Below are 22011 nucleotides of genomic sequence, written 5' to 3'. Positions count from 1 at the left end.
AGTGTGTCCAATTATAAATTAAAAAGGTCAGTTGATAAAATTAATTTACCGATGCAATCTTTGAGACAGGGAATATTTCTTTTGCTAATTCTAAGAAGTGATCAGCAATAGTTGCAGGCAAATTGTGTACAGCAACAAATTGGCAGAATAAATTCTCCGCTTTCATCACTTTTCACTCTGCAGACTTCATCTTTATGACCAGTGTTGTTCATCTTACTTTCAAATTACTTCTCCCCAAAAGTTATTATATTGTTATATAAGTAAATCAGTTACCTGAAGGTAAGAGTAATTAGTTACTTAGCAAAGTAACTGGTGTTACCTTTCATGTTTTTTTTTTTTTTTTTCTCCATTTTTTCAAAAAACAAACAAACAAACAAAAAAACATAGTAACCTTTGCTATGTTTGGAAGTCATTTAATGTTGTAAATCAACCGTTAAAGTTGTTAAAATTGTTCCCGTTTTTGCATTAGTTCCCTTCTTTCGACATGTGAAAGTTTTAAAACAGTTTCATCATTTAAAGATAGTCAAGATTTTGCCGATTTAGGAGTAGTTTAGATGAAAAGTTACTTTTTGAGAAGTCTACTGCTTTAAAATGGTGGCTGTTTACCAACGCCGCTGAGTCTGTCATTTCGTTCTTTAGTTCTATATGCATGTGATATCTAGGCATAGATTGTTGGCTGTCGGCTACAATCAGGAAATATTCGAGCCGCCCGGCATCGCGTTTGCTACAGCGTCACAACAAACACTCTTCTCTCTCGGTGTCATGACATTTCTCGCGTCATTCAACCAACGTAACGCATAGTAACGCACATCGTCTCGTTGCCGAAACGGTGACAAAATCCGAACGGAGAAAAAAAAACGTAATGCACGAAAAACGTACAGATAATGAATGTACGGCGTACACATTTAAAAATCAGTGCTCACTTGTACAAATTACGCCGAAACCGTACAACTTGACAGGTATAAATACGCTTCGTCATATTTCCTCATCTTAGCTCTTCATATCTCCGGTTCTCTTTGCTGTGTGCTCTTGTTTGGTTTAAAATGACTGTGCACACTCTAAAAATGAGAGCGCCACTGCCACCCACTGCGTGGATGTGCAATTACACTTTATTGAAGTGCGGCAAAAAACGTATGTTCCCCGAGGTCACAGGCGTCACCCCGGGCATCGTTCTGCGCGCCCCACTATTTGAGAGGTACTGGTTTAACCAAATAATGGAAATATCCATCTATCCACAGTTACTATTCTAAAACACTATTTTAAAAAATGGAAGATCGAGCAGTTCAAAAACATTATTTGTATCCAGATGTTATTGTATCATGGCAGCTTTAAGCACCCGGTAAAAGTTATCATTGATAAATTTACATAGCATACAGAAAATGAATGAATGAATGGATATCAGTGAAAAGGATTTTTTTCCCAGCATTATATGATGAGCTACTATAATACTAGCTCCAGAAAAATAGAAGGAAAAGATGACTGAGTACTCAGGGATGCCATACATTTATTAAAATGTCTGGTTTAGTTAGTAGTAATCACTATCCAACTCTGAATTAAATCGCACCTTCAGGGAGTCGATGGATTCCTCCAAACAAGTGGGAGAAGAAGTAATGTGTGTCTGGGTGTATGCGTGGCTGTGCCATTAACAGCATTTGAAGCCTCTTGAGTATTTTGGGTGTTCCCTGCAGTCCTCATAACGGAGTAACTTACATGGAGACACGTCTGTTGCCTTCATGGCATTAGAAGGAAGTCCTTAATGGACTGTCCTTGGTTGGATCCAACAAGTGGATTTGGGTCCCCTAATTTATTAATATTAATTTTGTGAATGTGAGTGTGAATGGTTCTCTGTCTCTAAACTGCATATGTCTGTAGGTGACTCACTAGTCTTTAATTCTTCAGTACGTTATCTCTCCTATTTTTAAAAGAATTCAAAACGAACCAAGCAATTCTAGTCCACATATTGTTTAAATATTAAGATCAAGTATTTTGGGCTCAATTTAAAAGATTCATGCTGTAGTCAGGTTCAAATATGTGTGTGGTTGAATGTCTTCAGTGTTTTTGGGGTAGTAAGTGCATGCACCGAGCTGGATCAGAAGACTGTTTTGTTACCTTTTAAAGATTATACAGCGGTAGAAAGGGTTTTGAATATTTAAGAATACAAGTCCTCATTTCTTTGCCTTGCAAAATAATGCAGGTTTATTCTCACGAAGGAAGTTAAATATTTTACACAATATTAATCAATTCGTGTAGTTTTGCCCACCAGTGCAAAACAATATTAGTGCTATTATAAAATTACAGTCCCGTATATATATATTAAAATGGTATCAAACGTAGGATAATAATAAAAATGTCAATACTTATAACACAATCTATTCTGGAAGATCACTTGAGCCTTGTTCAGACTGGCAGACAAAATCTTGATTTTTAGCCCATTCAGATTGAAACTCGGTGGCTCTTAGCAAGTCTAAACAGTCACAAAGTACAGAAATCGGATTATTGCAAGACTGATTGAAACCACATACGGATGGTAGTGTCATATCAGATTAAGACAAGATGCTTTTCAGTCTGGACGGCACCGATGGGTTTTGTCTATGGGTGGCAACCTCTTGGTACCTTATGAGACAATACAATTTGCGATACAAAGCTCACAATACAACGATACAACGATTATCGATACATTAGTCAGGAAATCATTCTTTGATATTCTGCAAAACAATAAACAGAAAAACAATATTCACCCTTCTGCTGTAAGTTTATCACTTGAAGACGTCCAATCCATTTCACATTCGGCGTATACGGCGGTCAATGGCAAGCAATGAGTTTGATTTGGGGGCATTTCAGGAGAGAGGGCGAGAACGAAAAGTGGTATTTGGTACGTGGCAAAATGGGTTTTGCCATGTGACATTTTTTTTTTGCCATGTGGCATGCCACAAACCAAAAAAATGCCACATGCCAAAATCCATTTTGCCACATACCAAAAAAATTGTCACATGCTAAAATATTTTCCACATACCAAAAAAATGCCACATGGCAAAAAAAAAAGTCACATGCCAAAATCCATTTTGCCACATGGCAAACAAATGGCACATGCCAAAAATAATTTGTCCACATCCCAAAAAATGCCACATGGCAAAAGAAATGCCAATATCCATTTTGCCACATCCCCCAAAAATGCCACATGCCAAAAAACAAAATGCCACATGCCAAAATCCATTTTGCCACATGGCAAAAAAAATGCCACGTGGCACAAAAAATTCCACATGCCAATATCCATTTTGCCACATCCCCAAAAATGCCACATGCCAAAATCCATTTTGCCACATACCAAAAAAATTGTCACATGCTAAAATATTTTCCACATACCAAAAAAATGCCACATGGCAAAAAAAAAAGTCACATGCCAAAATCCATTTTGCCACATGTCAAACAAATGGCACATGCCAAAAATAATTTGGCCACATCCCAAAAAATGCCACATGGCAAAAGAAATGCCAATATCCATTTTGCCACATCCCCCAAAAATGCCACATGCCAAAAAAACAAAATGCCACATGCCAAAATCCATTTTGCCACATGGCAAAAAAAATGCCACGTGGCACAAAAAATTCCACATGCCAATATCCATTTTGCCACATCCCCAAAAATGCCACATGGCAAAAAAAAAAAAAAATGCCACATGGCAAAAAAAAAAAAAAAATGCCACATGCCAAAATCCATTTTGCCACATGCCAAATAAAATGCCACATGGCAAAAAAAAAGCCACTGGGAAAAAAAAAAAATGCCACTGGCAAAAATCCATTTTACCACATAGCAAAAAAGCCACATGGCAAAATCCCATTTTGCCACATACCCAAGAAAAATGCCACATGCCAAAATCAATTTTGCCACATATAAAAAAATGCCATATGGCAAAAACATGCCACGTGCCAAAATCCATTTTGCCACATGGCAAAAAAATAAAATGCCACATGGCAAAATCCATACCAAAAAAAAACTCACATGGCAAAAAATGTCACATGCCAAAATCAATTTTGCCACATACCAAAAAAAAAAAAAAAAAAAGCCAAATGTTAAAAAAAATGCCACATGCCAAAATCCATTTTGCCACATACCAAAAAAATGCCACATGGCAAAAAAAATGCCACATATTAAATACCACTTTTTGTTCTCGGCCCTGCTGCATTTCAGGTCATTTGCTGTTGATTTTCAGTCACTTCCTGTTGATTTTGGGGCATTGATAGGTTACTTCCTGTTGGTTTATGGATTACAGAACACAACGTGACCCGGTAATCTCCCTAAATGAATAGGCAGTGACTCAAAGTCAACAGGAGGTGACCTGTAAATGCCCTAAAATGAATAAAAAGTGACCTTTAAACGCCCCAAAAACCAGAAAGACTGGCGGCAAATGCTCTGGTTTTGAACGAACGAAAGTTCTTTCGCCCCTCCCAGTCTAAATGGATTGGACGTCGAGGGCCGTCAATGGCAGCCATAGGGTTAACAGAGACACATTTATGGTGGAAGACTTTGTTTGTTTTGTTTTAAACATTCACACCTTTTTGATACGATATCTCAATTCTTGACAGGAGCATATCAATAACCTTTTGGGATACAAACTATCATGATATATCACCATTTCGATATTTTGCTGGATGTCGCCTTCGTCATCCAGCATGGCTCAGTCTGAAGAGGCCCAGATCTGCTTCTGTTGTTCTGTTCTTACTGAGTTGTGAGACGCAAGCCTCGGTTTTTAGGTGCGTAGGCAAGCTCCGGTATCAGCCAAGGATTGTATGACCAGGTAGAGGTTTCAATTACCCCTGTACCTCTGATAGCAAGCTGTAATGAGGTCATTAGATCCTACTAATAGCTTGTAGAAACAGTCAAGCTTGAGAAAAGCATCTCGGATCAGCTTGCACCAACTAAACCACACACTCTATAGGTTTTGTAAAGAGACAATTCACCCAGGTGCTATGTTTAAATCAAAAATGATTAAATTTGCCATTTTCCTCTCATACAATCAGCCATTTTTTGTGTCTCTCCTTATTGACTTAATGTCACCCTGTCCTCTTTCAATAGTGCAAAAAGGCTTGCTTTTCCACACGTCAAGTCTTTGTCAGGCTCCCTTTGCTTCTTTCTGTCACTTCCCCACCGACAGCCACTGAGGCAAATGTCATCTAATTAAGGCTTACATGACTGACCTTTCTCACCCTCCCACCTGTGCACACGCGCCACTTGATCTGCCATAGCATGCGTGAGCTCAGCACCGCACACCTAATGTCTGCTACGGGGACACAAGCATAAAACCCGGCTCGGCATGGCTTTTGATATGTTAAATACCACGAGCTTCCTGCGGGGCATCTGACTGTAATGAGGGGAAGCACAATGAGGTGGTATCCGTGAATGCGATCTTTACATTCACATGAACTAACAAGCGACATTATCCAATTGCAATTTATGATCATCTTTTATCATCTTGTTAAAAAAATGCCATTTTATAAATTTTACTAGTTTAGGGAAAGATGAGGCATGAAAATTCCATAATGGCCTGATTGTAGGCATCAAGAAAAACAAAAGTAACGCATCCTAATGTTGTGTTTCTTCCTTCAGAGACATCAAGCCTGACAACATACTACTGGATGAACATGGTGAGCTTCTTTTTATAGCCTTTTCATACCATATACAGGCAGTCCCTGGGTTATGAACGAGTTCCGTTCCTACGCTGGTGACGCAACCCGAATTTCCACTTAACACATGTAACATGTATAATACGTCATATTAATAAAATACAGTTAAAAAAAAAGATAGATATTACTTCCCTCTTGCAACACTAATTACACCATAGTTCTTCTTACAACTGACATTTATTAAATTGACACCGTCAAACTATTTGGCAAACAGTTTGCCTTGACTCGGTCATGTGTGCAATAATGAAATATTGCTCATTGGGCGCACAGAATGAAAATCGAAAATTGTAAGGCTTATTCTTTTCCTCATTTTTATGATTGTGGTCAATCCCGCTTCGTGCTTAAAAGCAGAGTTCAAACTAGGCGCTAATGCCTACATGGCTGCCATCCTCCGTGCCACTTGCTCTTTGCTGACGTAATGGCTGCATGAATTCCGATTTGGGAGTCTTGACAGTTCAGACCGCCATTCACGTTCTGAAAAAATGTAGCCCAGACCGGATTTGAACCACATATGAAAGTGACTCAGATCGGATTTGAAATGGTCCACTTCGATGCGACTTGTCCCGTTCAGACCGTCAAATTAATGCCTGACTCGAGTCGGAAAAATACGAAAAAGTCAGATTCGTGCATTAAGACCTGTAGTATGAACCTAGCCTTATAGTCTTATAGTATAGAAAAATACGGTAGCTATAATAGTCTATATTGTTTTAGTGATGACTCAAAAATAGTTTTTTTTTCTATCCAGTGCAACATGGGAAAATGCAGCAAGCATTAAAAGTATTAAAATAGCTAAACTACACTAAAGTTCATGTTCTGGGTTTTATAGCTCAGCAAAAAAAAAAATCCATTAGATGAATAAGGCCGTGCCCTTGGTTTTTTACTGTAATACTGCCATTTAGATGTTTAAATGTCCATGGATATCTCTATGTGCTCAGGCGATTATCTGTGACATGACTATGCCATCTTTGTTAATCACTCTCGGAGTGATGATACATGATAGAATTCAATGTCGCACTTAAAGTTCCTATAGAGTAAAATGATAATACATAAATCCATGGTGGACCATTAGCAAATTCATTTGTGAATATATATACATATAGCGTATGCAGAGCACTGTGGTTCGTAGTAGTAATGGCCATGAGCGTTTTCTGCGAGAGAATATAAAAATGGAATAAATACACAAGGGATCAACCCCCACAACAGGTGTTGTGGTAATCCTGGTAAACTACAGTACATGAGATAATCTGATAAACCACTGTTCAGTCCAGCAGTTTCTTACAGGTCTATTCTGACCTGACAATTTGCTGCAAAATGCTAATAAATATATTAAAGGTCTAAAACAAAAGGGGGAAAGCATAAGCGGATTTTAAGGGGGGGGGGGGGGCAGGTGGCCGAAAAGTGTTATAGCATGTAATTGACTTTCCTATACATATATATGTGTGTATGTATGTATGTATGTATGTATGTGTGTGTGTATGAGGGCTGTCAAAATTATCGCGTTAACGGGCGTTAATTAATTTTTTAAATTAATCACGTTAAAATATTTGACGCAAATAACGCACTCCCCCCGCTCAGACAGATTTAAATGACAGTACAGTGAATGGCTTGTTAATTGTGTTTTATGGAGATTTGCCGCCCTCTACTGGCGCTTGGGTGCGACTGATTTTATAGGCTTCAGCATCCATGAGCATTGTATATGAGAAAAAAATATTTTTAAAAATGATTTTTTTTCTTTGATTGAAAATATTATTTTTGATCAGATGTCCTAATCATAATATGGCCCAAACACAAAAAGGATTGCATCAAAGAAAATTTTTTTCAATGAAAAATTAAGTGTTTAAATGCAAATTTTTCAATCTCAAATAATTTTTCGCATTCAAAAACTTTTTTCTATGATTGAAATTTTTCTTTTTTTGATTGAAGTGATTTTTCTTTTTCAAAATCTATTTTTTGAAGCAACTTATTCTTTGACTGAATAATAGAGAAAAATGCCCTTGTCGAAATGTGACCCAAACACAAACCGATATTACTTCAATCAAAAAGTTGCTTCAATCAAAAATAAAACTTGACTTCAATCAAAAAAAATTTTTTAATTAATCAAAGAAAAATAGCTTTCATGTGCATTTTTTGGTTTTTTGAGTTTCGTCATTTGAGTTTATTTTTGCATTCAAACACATTTTTTTATTGATTGAAGTGACTTGTTTTGGTTGAAAATATATATTTTAATTGAAGCAACTTTTTTTTTTTTTTATTGAAGCAACTTTTTTTTTGATTGAATAATAAAGACACAAATCTACCTCCATATGGCTCCGCCCAGGGGATACCATTTTTGACTGGGGTAACTTCATTGGCACGACACAGGCAGGCGTGCCAAATTCAATGCATGACGATTTTGGCGAAAAGTATTGCCTAGGCAGCCTGATTTAGAATTCCCCTCAAGAATGATGGGAGACAAAAAACGCTCATTGTCAACTTATTATTACCTGGGTCTTTCCCAAAGGGAATGTTGTTCTGCAACTTTATAGTACTTATTATTCATTATTATTCAGTAATTGTCGATGTTTTTTTCGGCGCGCCGCACAGCCCAAACCGTAGCACCGATCGGCACTGTTCAAGTATCGGCACGACCGGAATTTTCGCACGACGATGGGAATTTTTCAAACGGCTCCGAAAAATTTTCTGTTCGCCCGTAAACGGCAATTTTCCGGGAAAAAAAAAAGTTGAAAAATGTATTTAGTTATAAAATATTCTTGTAAGTTAATTTTATTGCTGACACTGCGTTTTGGGGACATCAACATGTTGTGCCCCCTGCCCCAAAAGTCAAACTCCGCATATGGAGGAAAGTTGTAAGATTAAAGTATGAGGTGAAAGGTATCATTAAATATGAATAATGTTCATTTTCCTTGCTTCTACTTGGATGTTTTGGTCAAATGTCCCCTTTACCTATTAGAGATAAATTAGCAGAAATTGAAATTTAGCCATCACAATTGCCAGAATATGACTTGTATCCATATTGTACAACATGAATACATTGTAAACATACAGTAAATTACATATAATCTCTTCCTTCAACAGGTCACGTCCATCTAACAGACTTCAACATTGCAGCCATTGTGAAAGATGACCTTAAGGCCACATCCATTGCAGGGACCAAGCCATACATGGGTAATTGTCACCAGTGGTTAAAGTGGGATTTGACAGGTGGGAGAGCTTTAGAATTCGGTGTTGGGGCAAAATAGGGAAAATTACGTACATAATGGCAAAAAAATGTATTGGCTTTTCTCTCAAAAGAGAAATACAGGCCAGATTAACAGGGGGAAAAAACAAAGCAATCTAACATGGCTAACTAAAATGAAACCCAAAACCTATATAAAAACAAAAATGAGTGAAACAATACCTTGTTTTTGCAGGTTTTTTTTTTTGGTTTCGTTTTTTTTTACGTTACTTCGTCTTTAACAACGACATTATCAGATAATAATACTTAGATTAGGTTTTCCGATAGTCAAATAAATATTCATAACATTCATAAGGGGTCACAGCCACTGCCTTTTTAAGCTAACTGGGATAACTATTAACATTTTGCCAGTACACAAGGCATATCATCTAAAGCAGTTAACCATTTAAAAAATTTTCATTCTTCTCATTTACTTGATGAATTGTTGAAAATTAGAACTTCATCGAAGGAAATTTACCGTTATGTACTTCCTTTGGTTTAAACGACATTTTAGACATGTTTGGACATATTCAAACCATAGACCATTCAAACAAATACTAGTGGTTTGACTGACTCGGTAGATGCTGCGTGTTAAACAGTGTTGAGCCCTTTTCAATTTTCAATTTTCAAATTTTCATTAGAGTATATAACTTTGGACAATAAATATACAGTCCCTGACAAAAGTCTTGTCGCTTATCCATTATGTAGAAACAATTGCTAATAACCTGACTTTTGATTATTCAATTGGTCTAAGAAATGACTCTTATGAAAGCTAAGACCCTCCCAAATGGTGTTGAATGAACCCAAAAATATATTTGTTTCACTGAAAAAAGATTTATCATTTAATGAAGACATAAAGGTCAAATTTTGGCAAGACAAAAGTTTTGTCGCCTACAGAAAGTAGTGTGAAAATTGAACAAAAAATGTACTACAAATACAAAAATATGTTACATAACATAAGCGAATTAAGTAGTGGTGCTGTCTGATCGTAATTGAATATTTTGAATGACTTCCATGGGCTTGAAGGACTGCATCCATGCGGTTCGGCAAGGATTCATACAGTGTATTGATGAAGTCATCAGGAACATCAAAGAAAGCAGTCTTGCATGCCTCCCAGAGTTCAACAACATTTTTGGGTTTCGTCTTCCATGCATCCTCTTTCATCCTGTTCATATCTGGTGACTGGGCTGGCCAGTCCTGGAAGATCTTGATCTTCTTTGCCATGATGAACTTTGAGGTAGAGATTGAAGTATGCGATGGAGCACCATCCTGCTGCAGAATTTGTCCCTTTTTATGGTTAGGAATGTAAGAGGCAGCTAAGATTTGTTGATATTTCAGATTATTTATGTTGCCTTCCACCCTGCAGATCTCTCGTACACCCCCATACTGGATGTAACCCCAGACCATGATTTTGCCACCACCAAACTGTTTTCTGAGTGAATCTGACTGTGGTGTAATTCAATGGAAGATTCATCTGAAAAATCCCACTTTTGCCACAAAACCACAAAAGGTCTTATTGACCTTTCAGTTTTCAAATGTGTATGTGTGTCATTGCACCGTCTCGCTGCGGGGAATTGCGTTATAATACACAGGCGCTTTTTCCAATACAAAAACTCCAACACACACTGTGGTGAAATAGAACGCTGTCTTTGTAGTAGCCTAGCAGTAGTGTGTAAACTATCCAGCATGCGTGTGTACTGCTATTGTCCACACTCTGTATGGAACAAACGCGCGAGGATTACAAATTTAGACCAAAAACGGCGGTATTTGGTTGGGGAAAAACAAAATAAGATCCTCAGCACCCCCTGCTGTGAGGGAACTCCAACCCCTCTGCCACGCCGTGTACCGTTTCTATGCCTTCTTGAAATGTTAACTGGTGTTCCCCCCAGTTCCCAACGTGGAAGCAACACTTGAAACCAGAGGTGTCGCGTCTCATTAGGCAAACCAGGCAATTGCCTTGAGCCCGCAGCCAGCAGCGGGCGGGCCCCAGAGGGCCAGCAGATTTAGCACAGGCAGCTTTAATGCACTGTCACAGCGCCAAGTGCGACAGTGCCAGTGAAAGCATTGTGTCTAGGGTTGTTCCGATCATGTTTTTTTGCTCCCGATCCGATCCCGATCGTTTTAGTTTGAGTATCTGCAGATCCCGATATTTCCCGATCCGATTGCTTTTTTTTTGCTCCCGATTCAATTCCAATCATTCCCGATAATTTTTCCTGATCATATACAATTTGGCAATGCATTAAGAAAAAAATGAATAAAACTCGGTCGAATATATACATTCAACATACAGTACATAAGTACTGTATTTGTTTATTATGACAATAAATCCTCAAGATGGCATTTACATTATTAACGTTCTTTCTGTGAGAGGGATCCACGGAAAGAAAGATATTTGTTGAGCTTTCAGTAAATGGTACTGCAGCCATTTAACTGTTCTGCCCAAATGCATGATGGGAAGTGCAACCATGACGGTGTGTAGTGGTACCAATTGATATATCTTCTCTGCGTTGGGAAATAACATAGGGTGTTAAGAAAAAGACCAATTACTACCTTTCTTCCCCACATTGCTTCCCACGATATTTCTAATTGTAGGGAGAGGGATTGTAAGGCTTTAGCCAATTAAAAAAAGGCTCCAAAAGCTGCCAAAATTCACTCTACTCATTTTACGCTGCCTTTTAGCTCTGTATATAGGTAAAACGGCGCCATTACAGATTGAACGCGACAATGCGTGAGTGGGTCATGCAGCGCATGCGTTAATTGCGTTAAATATTTTAACGTGATAATTTTTTTTTTTAATTACTTACCGCCGTTAACGGGATAAATTTGATAACCCTACCTTAAGCCTAAACTAAAGACTCTGGATGAGTGTAACATATTATGTCTGTAACGTTAAATACAATTAGAAAACGATTTAATTAAAAAATATATATATATTTAAAAAAAGGCATGTCCGATATTTTTTTGCCGATTCCGATACTTTGAAAATGACGTGATCGATCGGCATCCCGATCGATCGGGACATCTCTACTTGTGTCTGAGTTCCCTGAAGGGGCCCCTTCACTCGCTTTAGAGACTCGCACATAAATAATGAAATACCAGATATAGCAATAGAATAGCAATTAGAGAATAATTAAATACCAGATATAGCAATAGCATAGCAATTAGAGATCAACCATTTAGATTAATTACACCTATTAAATGAAAAATAATATTCTGTATTTATCACCAATGCTGAGAGGGGGTGGACGAGACAATGTTACATGACTAAAGTTTTTCCCAATAGCCAATATCTCTGTATTTTGGTTCTTCATCATTGTAGCTCCTGAGCTGTTCCAGATCTTTGAAGGCTCCCATCCTGGTTACTCCTTCTCGGTGGATTGGTGGTCATTGGGCATCACAGCTTACGAACTGCTTAGAGGGCAGGTAACAAAAAAACACTTTTTTAATCTCACCAACATCACATTACTCTCAGGCTTGGCCCTATACAGGTTATTATCACACATAACAATAGATATGGAAGCCCGTTTGAGTAAGCCCGGCCAATCTCTAGTCTCCATAAAACAGAAGGGATGAAGCCGTAATTGAATTTTACATCTAGGCTGACCTTACTTGGAATACGCTTGACAATTTTAGTCACGCCGTGAGACAGATGGCTTTGGAAGTATATGGAAATATACTCAAGATTATTTTGAGGGCCGTGTAATTGAAATTGATTTTCTCAAATAGGGTTCATATTTTTCCTTTTGCTGTTCTCATCTGGAGGACTTCAATTAAAAATACCATGGGAATAAACAAAAAACACTCTCAGTCTTCCACATGGATTATATTTGGGGCATTAAACTGCAACCTCCAGGGCTAGTCACTGATAGACATAAATTGCTGCCGTGTTAAAGAGGAGGGTGGAAGAGAAAACAGCTATGAAGAAAAAATAAATTAGAAGGCTATCTTTTGAAAAATCGTTTAGTCCCTCTTTGTTGTATCATTTGTCCTTTTGGAGGCAGAAAATGAACAGAACCAGAGGGAGAAGCACAACGGAAAAAAAACAGAAAGAGGCTGATTGCTTTTAAGACACCTACTTTGTCAAAGAAACTCCCACCGACAGTTGAACACGAGCATTTATAAGATGTTCTGCCGGCTTTCAGAGACCCTATGTGATGAGGTCCAGCACTCCAGCCAATGAAATCCTTCACACGTTCCACAAGGTGCACCTCAGCTTCCCAGCGGCATGGTCCTCAGAGATGAAGTCACTTCTCAGAAAGGTATCCCGCACCAAATGTATCTCATCGGCAGTGGCGGTCTTGGCAGTTTTGGGGCCTAGGGCGAACAAATCCAGGGGCCCGCTTCATGAGTCAGGGGTTAAAAAGGTGAGAAAGGTGTGGAGGAAATATGTTCCGGTACACTAGTCCTAAACGACAATTTTCTCCTAATTAGTCAGCCGACTAGTTTTACAATTAGTCGACTAATCTAATAATGGTATATTTTTTTTTTACTAATTTAGCAATTAAATTTTTGCTTATTAAATCACAAAAACATTTTGGAACACTTAAATTCTTTGTTAAAGTACAAATAATCATGTAAATAACAATAATTAACCACAAATAAACAATGAGGTTAAATGCTGATAGCATTTACTAGTGCAAAAGAATGGAAAGTTGTTCCCACCATTATTCAAAACAATTCTTTAAAAAAAATTCTAGCATTATATTTATAGTAGGCCTGTACTACTATATATAATAGTAGTATAATAATTATAATAATTATTCATTGCCAATCATATTTGTCATAAAGAGTGTCATTTGAAAGCTATTCTTAGTGTAGAATCTGTACTTTGTAGTATTTACTCTACATACTATAATATTAATTCTGAAGTATGTGGGATTAACTCCAGAAACCATTATTTATGTGGTGAACATGACTTGCTTTTATTTTGAAATGTTCACCGGAGGTACGTTTGCTAAACCGCCAACCGAAAGCTTTAAACTCCGTAAAAAAAAAAACATTCTTCGTCATTGCTTGTGGTGTCACTAATAGATTTTAAAAAAAATTTCGTTAGCAAATGCTGTTAACCACTGTTGAGTGTTATTGTATGACTGATTGGAACTGTACTGCATTGTTTCGCCACAGGGTGTGCTGTCGTGTATTTTATGTTTGGTGTGAAGAAGAAGAAAGTTAAAAGAGGCATGAGCGGCCTGTTCCCAACTTCTCCCTCACTGGACTTTGGCTCACATGGAGAGCACGTTCGCTGATGTGTTCGAAATAAACGATAGCTGACGTGCAAAGTAGCAAGTGAACTGTAAAAATAGCGAGATTAGTGGCGTGAAAAACGCGGGAGAGCTAAGTGAAGCTAACAAACAGCTAAGCGATGCTAAACGGAGCTATGCGAAGCTAAACGGCGCTAAATGAAGCTAAGTGACTGATACTAGGTCCGTCGTCGTGGAACAGTCCATTGTAGTGTGTGTGTGACCCCTCCACACTTCTACCTTTCTACCAAGCTATAGAATGTCGTTATCATGAAAGCAAGACCATCTTTAGCAATTTTTCTACATACCGTGTTTTTCGGACAATAAGTTGCATGTTTGGGAGAAATTTATTTGATGAAATCCAACACCAAGAACAGACGTGTCATCTCGAAAGGAAATTTAAAATAAAAATAGAATAGAGAACAATAGCTGTACGCTATGCTAACATTACATGACGCATAAACAAGAACTGAGAACATGCGCAGTATGTTAACGTAACATAGCTAATAAGAGTTATTCAGATAACTATAGCATAAAGAACATGTTTACCAAACCATCAGTGTCACTCCAAATTGCTAAATCCAATAGTGCTGGAATGATTATCCGATTAAATCGAGTAATTCGATTAGAAAAAAGCTTCGAATTAAATTTTGCTGTTTCCAATATTCGTTTGATTAGAGTGGCGTTGTATTGGTTTTGAAAGTGTTTGCATTTAGTTTTATTGATTTGGGTGGATACACTGCCCTCTAGTGGCAACAGTGCATATATGACGTAACTCATTTAACATGGCTGAATCCAGCTGCTCCCTGTTAAGACCAACATTAGGGAAAGTTTTGTTTGAGCTAATGATTTTTATGCATTCGTAATTTATTTTATAGGTATATTTAGCTGTTTTTTGTGGGAACATCTGTTTGAATAATTTGTCAAAAGTATTGTCTATTTAAAAGAGAAAACCTTAGCATTGTATAGCATTTAAGCTAGCAGACTTTTGCTATGCAAGTTAGCCAATTGTTCTTAGACCCTCATTTTTTTTTAAACACCGTTTGAAGCAAAGCTCAGGTATTTTAATTTATTTTTTAAATGCATTTATTGCTCTTGTGAAAGTGCAATTCTGCATCGATAATCTACTCGATTATCGAACCAACTAGTTGATAGATTTATCGACCACTAAAATAATCGATAGCTACCGCCCTAAAATCCAAGGAAATCCTTATCCTCTATGTTGCTAACATCAGACTCGTCATCGCCCTCTTGCGGTTTAGTGTGAAAATAACATGTGAAATGATATAGTAATATGTAAATAATATCATGCATAAGTCTCTCCAGTAGAGTTGTTTTCGTCAACAATGACGATAACAAAAATATTTCGTCAACGAACAATTTTTTCATGACAATTACGAGCTAAAAACGTGGCTTGGAAGACTAGAACATTATGAGACGAATGCCTGTTTTCGTCTGACAAGACTACAACGAAACAAAAATAGTTTCTGTCATATGTTCACAACACGTGGCATTTTCATATTGTACGTGGAGTACGTCCGCTTGCATCTTAGCCGTTTTTAGGTCGTGTCACTCATGTGAGATGTGCTCAGCTGCTCTCTCACTCTCCTCACTGGAGTTTAGGATGTGTCTCAAGCTAGGCTGCGCTCAATCTTGCATGTTTGGAAACACGGTAAGATTTGTTTGTTTGTTCATGGCATGAGACAATATGCAATGTTGCTTTAGCCTTTAAAGGTCTGTACTGGGTGATTATCAGACGTTAAATGTAATCCCAGAGTTAGTGTAGCTTTCGCGTTCATCTTAGCATTAGCATTAGCTTCAGAATGGCGGGCGCCCTCTTAAAACACTGGCCAGTCTAGAGCAGAGCCACATAGTCGCCTATAGGAGGCTAATTGTAGCCAGCAGAGTCGTCACATTGATATGTATTCGCCAAATGGCTCTGGCTAAACTCTAAGCAGAGCCGGAAAAAGCCAGACTTCCCAGTTTTAATCGCTTGGACAACATGTTTTACATACACTTCATGCCTTTTAGGTGGGTTTTATTGAATTGTAACTCTAACTGTTGTTTAATTTAACTGTAATTGTTTTCGAATGTCGATGCTGATACCATTACAGTGGTACCTCTACATACGATCGCTTCGACACACGAACTTTTCGACATCCGACGTAAAATTTGACTCGCCATTTGTTTCTACATCCGACGACATGCTCGAAATACGACGACAATGGCAGCACCGCAGACGAATGCACGGCGGATTTTCTTGTGTGACAAATCAACACTGGTTTCAGAAAAGGTTGGTACAGGTGGTGAAACAAGGAAAAAGTTGACGCTTACCTTCTAAATGAAGATGCAAATGACAGAAAAATATGAGCGTAGGGTGGGCATCCGTGAAATGGCTCAACAATACATCTCCACGGTCCTCCTCCGACCATTGTTCGCCAGTCTTTATAAGTTAAGCTGACAATTCTTATTGTGGTAACATCTCCAGAGAAATCGCCAACTTCGCCACGTTTTTATCATTTATTTCACAACTTATTCAAAACAAAAACACCTTCTGTCTGCCGCAATTGACGGTGTTCTCAAGAAAACATTCAAAGTGAAAGTGAAACTCAAGCTCACTGGTCTGTCTCTGGCACGTCAGCCCCGCGGTGCGTTCAGGGTCAGCAAAAAACATCCGCCACATTAGAACCCCATTCGTTACATTAATACAGGAATTATTATTATTATTATTCCGATTTTGATTTATAATTTATTTGTTTTGCTATGTGTAATTGCCATTTGTAATAGTACCAGCAGTATTTTTTAAGGATTTAGTGAAGGTTTTTGGGCTGTGGAACGAATTAATGGAATTATAATGTATTCCTATGGGAAAATCCTGCTCGACATACGACCATTTCGACTTACAAATAAGGTCCTGGAACGGATTAACTTCGTATGTAGAGGTACCACTGTATCTAAAAAAAAATTGAGCCGATTGCCAATATCCAAAGCCGGTTTTGTTAGCTGATATTTGAGGCCGATATACCATTTTGATTAAAAGCACGTAGATTTTGAAAGGATTTTTTTTTTAATTGCTTTTAAAAGCTTCAAATTTAAAATGATGACCAGAGATTTAACGGATTAAGTAGGTCTAGAGCTACCAAACCAACACAGCACTTCCTTTTATTATTATACACTCACAGAAAGAACAGTACATTATTTTGAAATAATTAAACCCACCAGGACGTCACGACTACATGTTAACAAGTGAGTTTAAGAGGATCCTCGCCATGCTAAGACGAATGCTAATGCAAATGCTACTCTAACGCTATGAGATTAAAAAAGAAGCTGACAATATTTACAAAATAGACAAGCTTGAAGCTTCCTGTAGCAGGGTCTTTTCGGGGTCCTACCGTCAGTCAGCGGCATAGGAGGAGTTTGACTTTTGAGGCAGGGGGGGCACAACATGTTGATGACCCTGAAACGCAGTGTCAGCAATAAAATTAACTTACAAGAATATTTATTATAATAAGTTGACAATGAGCGTTTTTTGTTTCCCATCCTTCTTGAGGGGAATTCTAAATCAGGCTGCTTAGGCAATACTTTTCGCCAAGATCGTCATTCATTGAATATGGTACGCCTGCCGGTGCCATGCCAATGTAGTTACCCCAGTCAAAAATTGTATCCCCTGGGCGGAGCCATATGGAGGTAGATTTGTGTCTTTATTATTCAATCAAAAAAAGTTTCTTCAATAAAAAGAAAAGTTGCTTCAATCAAAATATATATTTTCAACCCAAAAAAATTCGCTTCAATCAAAAAAAAAAAAAAAAAAGTGTTTGAATGCAAAAATAAATTTAAAACTAAAAAAAAAAAATGCATCCGAAAGCTATTTTTCTTTGATTTTTTAAATTTAATTTTATTTATTTACTTATTTGATTGAAGTAATGTTGATTTGTGTTTGGGCCACATTTTGGCTAGGACATTTTTGTCATTATTCAATCAAAAAATAACGTTGCCTCAAAAAAAAAAAAAAAACATTTCAAAAAGAGAAAATCACTTCAATCAAAAGAAAAAACTATGATATTTGTGATATTTGAGATTTAAAAAATTGCATTTGAACACTTAATTTTTCATCGAAAAAGTTTCCTTTGATTGAAGCAAACCTTTTGGTTTTTGGGCCATATTATGGGTAGGTCATTTGTGTCTAAATCATTTAATCCCCCAAAAAGTTGCTTCAATCAAAAAAATATATATTTTCAAAGAAAAAATATCATTAGCATTTTTTTTTTTTTTAATTTATATGCAAAGCCAATGACCGTCTAAGTTGCTAGTCACATGATCTGTTCGAAAAATAGTTTTGACCCATTATAAAAAAAAATTTTTTTTTTGTTAATTTCATTCATTTTTGTTGCAGTTTTATTGCTTTACTTTTAAATATATAGGAAAGTCAATTACATGCAATGACACTTTTCGACCACCAGGAGGGGGCCTGGCCCCCCTCAAAATCCGCTTATGGTCAGCAGCACCCACAGTTGCCCTCACAGATGCCTGATCAAAATCCTTTTTTATCGGCTTATTTTTTTTGTTAATCGGCCGATGGCCAATGTTGGAAGAAAGTCCATATATCGGCCGACCTCTAACGCTGAGTGTGTATTATCATCCCCAAGTTGCCGTTGTCCTTGTACATGCTAAAATACGTATGTGCTTGTCTGTCTATGTTCATTCGAAATTGTTGGAAACCTTCATTTTTGGACTAAAACTTTTGAATTTTACAGACGCAAACATTTTGACTAATTGTTGACTAAAACTAGGAAAATTTGTATGAGATTTCGTCGACTAAAACTAAACGAAGACAAACACATTTTGAAACGACTAAAATATGACTAACACTAATAAGTCTTTTCGTCCAAAAGACTAACACTAAAACAAAAATTAAAAAGGCCATGTATAAGTCGCACCCCAGCCAAACTGAAAAAACTGCGACATATAGACCGAAAAATACTGTACTTACAATATAATGGAAACAGCTCAATGGTTTCCTTAGTTACTTCAACATGCACTCTGACAAAAAGTCATCTTCCAATGCTCAGCAGATAATAACTTAAAAGTATAGGAGCAAAGACAAAAGGGACACCAAGTGTTCATAATGAAGTGTTTGGAGTCCATTCCTCTTGTTTCGATTAAGCCTTCCATAAATCCTCGTCCGCTGTTACAGTAGAACGTGTGTGTATGTAGGCTTAGTCTTGGCAGCCACCCGCTGCGGTCTAACTGTTGCATTGCTGCGTGCGCCGACTTCAGGCACCTCATTGGCATTCCAACCGGGTGAAATTCGTGCGTGTGCGAGAGCGTGACCGAGAGACTGAACGTGTGTGTGAGGCTGATGTAAAGACTATGTAAGGGACGAATTCCACGCACAATATATTTCACCATTATCCTTCACACTTCAAATCGCTCAGAGCTCGGTCACCATTTGCTTTCTATAATGATGCTGTTGTCTTTGGCCACTCACTTGTTATTAACCTCCAGTCCTAACACACACATATCTTGCAGCTATATCCTCATTCTCAGACAGATCATGTCTCGTTGGGGCCGTGTCTTCCCTGCAGACTTTCCCCCACTTTTTTTTTTTGTGTGCCTAAATTAGATATTTCTGTCCCCTTCAGTTGCTGTGCATAGACGTCCAAAAGCGCATTTCCTGTCTAGCAGAGCTGCAGGATCTTGACTACATGTCGGACGTCAGCTGGGACACTGTGCTTGGCAAACAGATTCCTCCGGGCTTTATTCCCAATGTGAGCATGACAATTCAACTGACATAGCATGCTACTTGAGAAAAATAAGATCAATCTGGGGAAAACTGAGCCTTTTTTGCTGTCTGTCCAGACTCACATTGCGCACGACACTGTTCGGCGGAAAGACGTGTTTGAATGATCTTTTGAGAGAATTGCAACAAAAAAAAAAAAAAAAAGAGAGAGAAAATTAGCATTTTATAGCATTTAAGCTAGCGGACTTTTGCTATGCAAGTTAAGTTAATTTGAGCTACTAAATCTGCATATCAATTAGAATAATTTGACATTTAAACTCCAAATGTTTTGTGTTAAATGTTTAATTGTGGAAATGTCTTTTTGCTCATAATTGTACATGTGTTAGTGTTCCAACTTTACAAAAAAATCAAAATGCATAAAAAGTGAAGGAAGTCAGATCGTCTTGTTTGTTACCAGTCTAGCTGAATATTGTCATATTTAGTGAGGACAGAACATGTGTATTTTAAATGACTTAAATGCGTAAAAAGTAGTAAAACAATACAGTTAGTCCTCGGGTCACGACGTACCCGACTTACGCGATTTCGACTTTACGACGGCAAAGTCACGTCATTTTGTCCCCAGTTAGTTTTTTTTTTTTTTTTTTTTTTTTTTTTGTCGCATAAGCAGTACCTTATTGTACCTCACAGGATCCTTTTTTTTTTTTTTTTTTACTTCACTTTATTAATATGACATGTTCTGTCCTCACTAAACGTGAAGTTGTTCAGCTTGGCAGACAGCAAACAAGGCAATTTTTACTTTTTGAAGCTTTTTTTACCTCCTTCACTTTTGACAATTTGTAAAACTGTAACACACATATCTAAACTTATGTTCAAAATGACACAGTTTAATAATAAAACACGAGACACAAAACCATTGGTGTTCAAACGTCCATCTTGTCTGATCAATATGTAGATTAAATTAGCGTAATTTGTTTCACAAAAGTCGGCTAGCTTACATGCTACGAATGCAAACGTTCTGTATTGACCCGAATATAAGACGGCCCTGATTATAAGACGACCCCCTATTTTTCAAGACTCAAGTTTGAAAACAGACGTTTTGAACACCAAATTAATTTTTATACAGAGAATAATAACAGTACCTCCGAAACAAATGATTATAACAATATATTTGAGAGAAAAAGCATGTTATTTTGCCTCATTCAAATCTTAATATCTGAACATTTAAATCTGTAAACTAAAGTGCAATCACATTCGTAAATGAATGGCTTCTGGTTTTTGACATGTAAATAAACCAATCAATCTATTGTGATAAAACAAAAAAATTGCAATAACTGCATTAACCATCAAAGTGAAGTCTAAATGTAACTGTAGTCTTGAAACAAATCTGAATAAGGAAAAACATTGCAATAAAATAATGCAAACTGGTTAAACTTGAGAGTAGCTGAGATCTGTCATGACAGAACATCGCTTCAATGATAACTTGCGCCATCTAGCGTCATGAATGGAGAGAGTAGCTGAGATCTGTCATGACAGAACATTGCTTCAATGATATCTGACGCCATCTAGAGTCGTGAATGGGTATAATGTCGAGATCGCGAATATAAGATGACCCCCTCTTTTTCAGTCTTATTTCAATGCAAAAAACACCGTCTTAAATTCGGGCCAATACGGTAATATGACACGTTCTGTCCTCACTAAATGCGAAGTTGTTCAGCTTGACAGACAGCAAAGAAGGCATTTTTTGCTTTTTGAAGCTTTTTACCTCATTCACTTTTGACAGTTTGTAAAGCTGTAACACACGTATGTTCAAAACGACACACATTTAAATAAAAAACACTTGACACAAAACCATTGGTGTTCAAACATCCATCTAGTCTGAACAATATGTAAATTTAGTCGATTAAATTAGCGTAATTTGTTTCACAAAAATCCGCTAGCTTACATGCTACGAATGCTAAAGTATTTACAATTCTCTTAGCACATCGTTCACCCGTAACGCCACAAACTGCAGCTCTAAACTGAATTACAAATGCATACAAACATATATGATCTGCAACTACTTACAGCCTTACATGGGCCAAACCAGAGCGCAGCTGTCCTTTATCCATGCATAGACTTCATAACGATATTGACGGG

At 37.4% G+C, this 22011-nt stretch overlaps 1 protein-coding gene across 4 annotated transcripts in view; it reads left to right on the top strand.

Moving 5' to 3' along the window:
- stk32a (serine/threonine kinase 32A) overlaps positions 1-22011 on the top strand; it is a 136966-nt gene that overhangs the window by 92622 nt on the left and 22333 nt on the right. For 3 of the 4 annotated variants that reach the window (XM_057820514.1, XM_057820515.1, XM_057820516.1), the window contains 5 exons: positions 5605-5642; positions 8757-8846; positions 12215-12318; positions 13038-13259; positions 19778-19903. In XM_057820514.1, coding sequence (XP_057676497.1) covers positions 5605-5642; positions 8757-8846; positions 12215-12318; positions 13038-13259; positions 19778-19903 — 580 coding nt within the window. The remainder of the gene's footprint in view (positions 1-5604; positions 5643-8756; positions 8847-12214; positions 12319-13037; positions 13260-19777; positions 19904-22011) is intronic. The other variant, XM_057820517.1, reaches the window with a different exon arrangement.

Source organism: Corythoichthys intestinalis, chromosome 18, assembly GCF_030265065.1.
Source record: "Corythoichthys intestinalis isolate RoL2023-P3 chromosome 18, ASM3026506v1, whole genome shotgun sequence".
In the NCBI taxonomy this organism is placed as follows: Eukaryota; Metazoa; Chordata; class Actinopteri; order Syngnathiformes; family Syngnathidae; genus Corythoichthys; species Corythoichthys intestinalis.
Note: the sequence above shows the minus strand (reverse complement) of the source record. Positions and strands in the feature narration are given on the sequence as shown.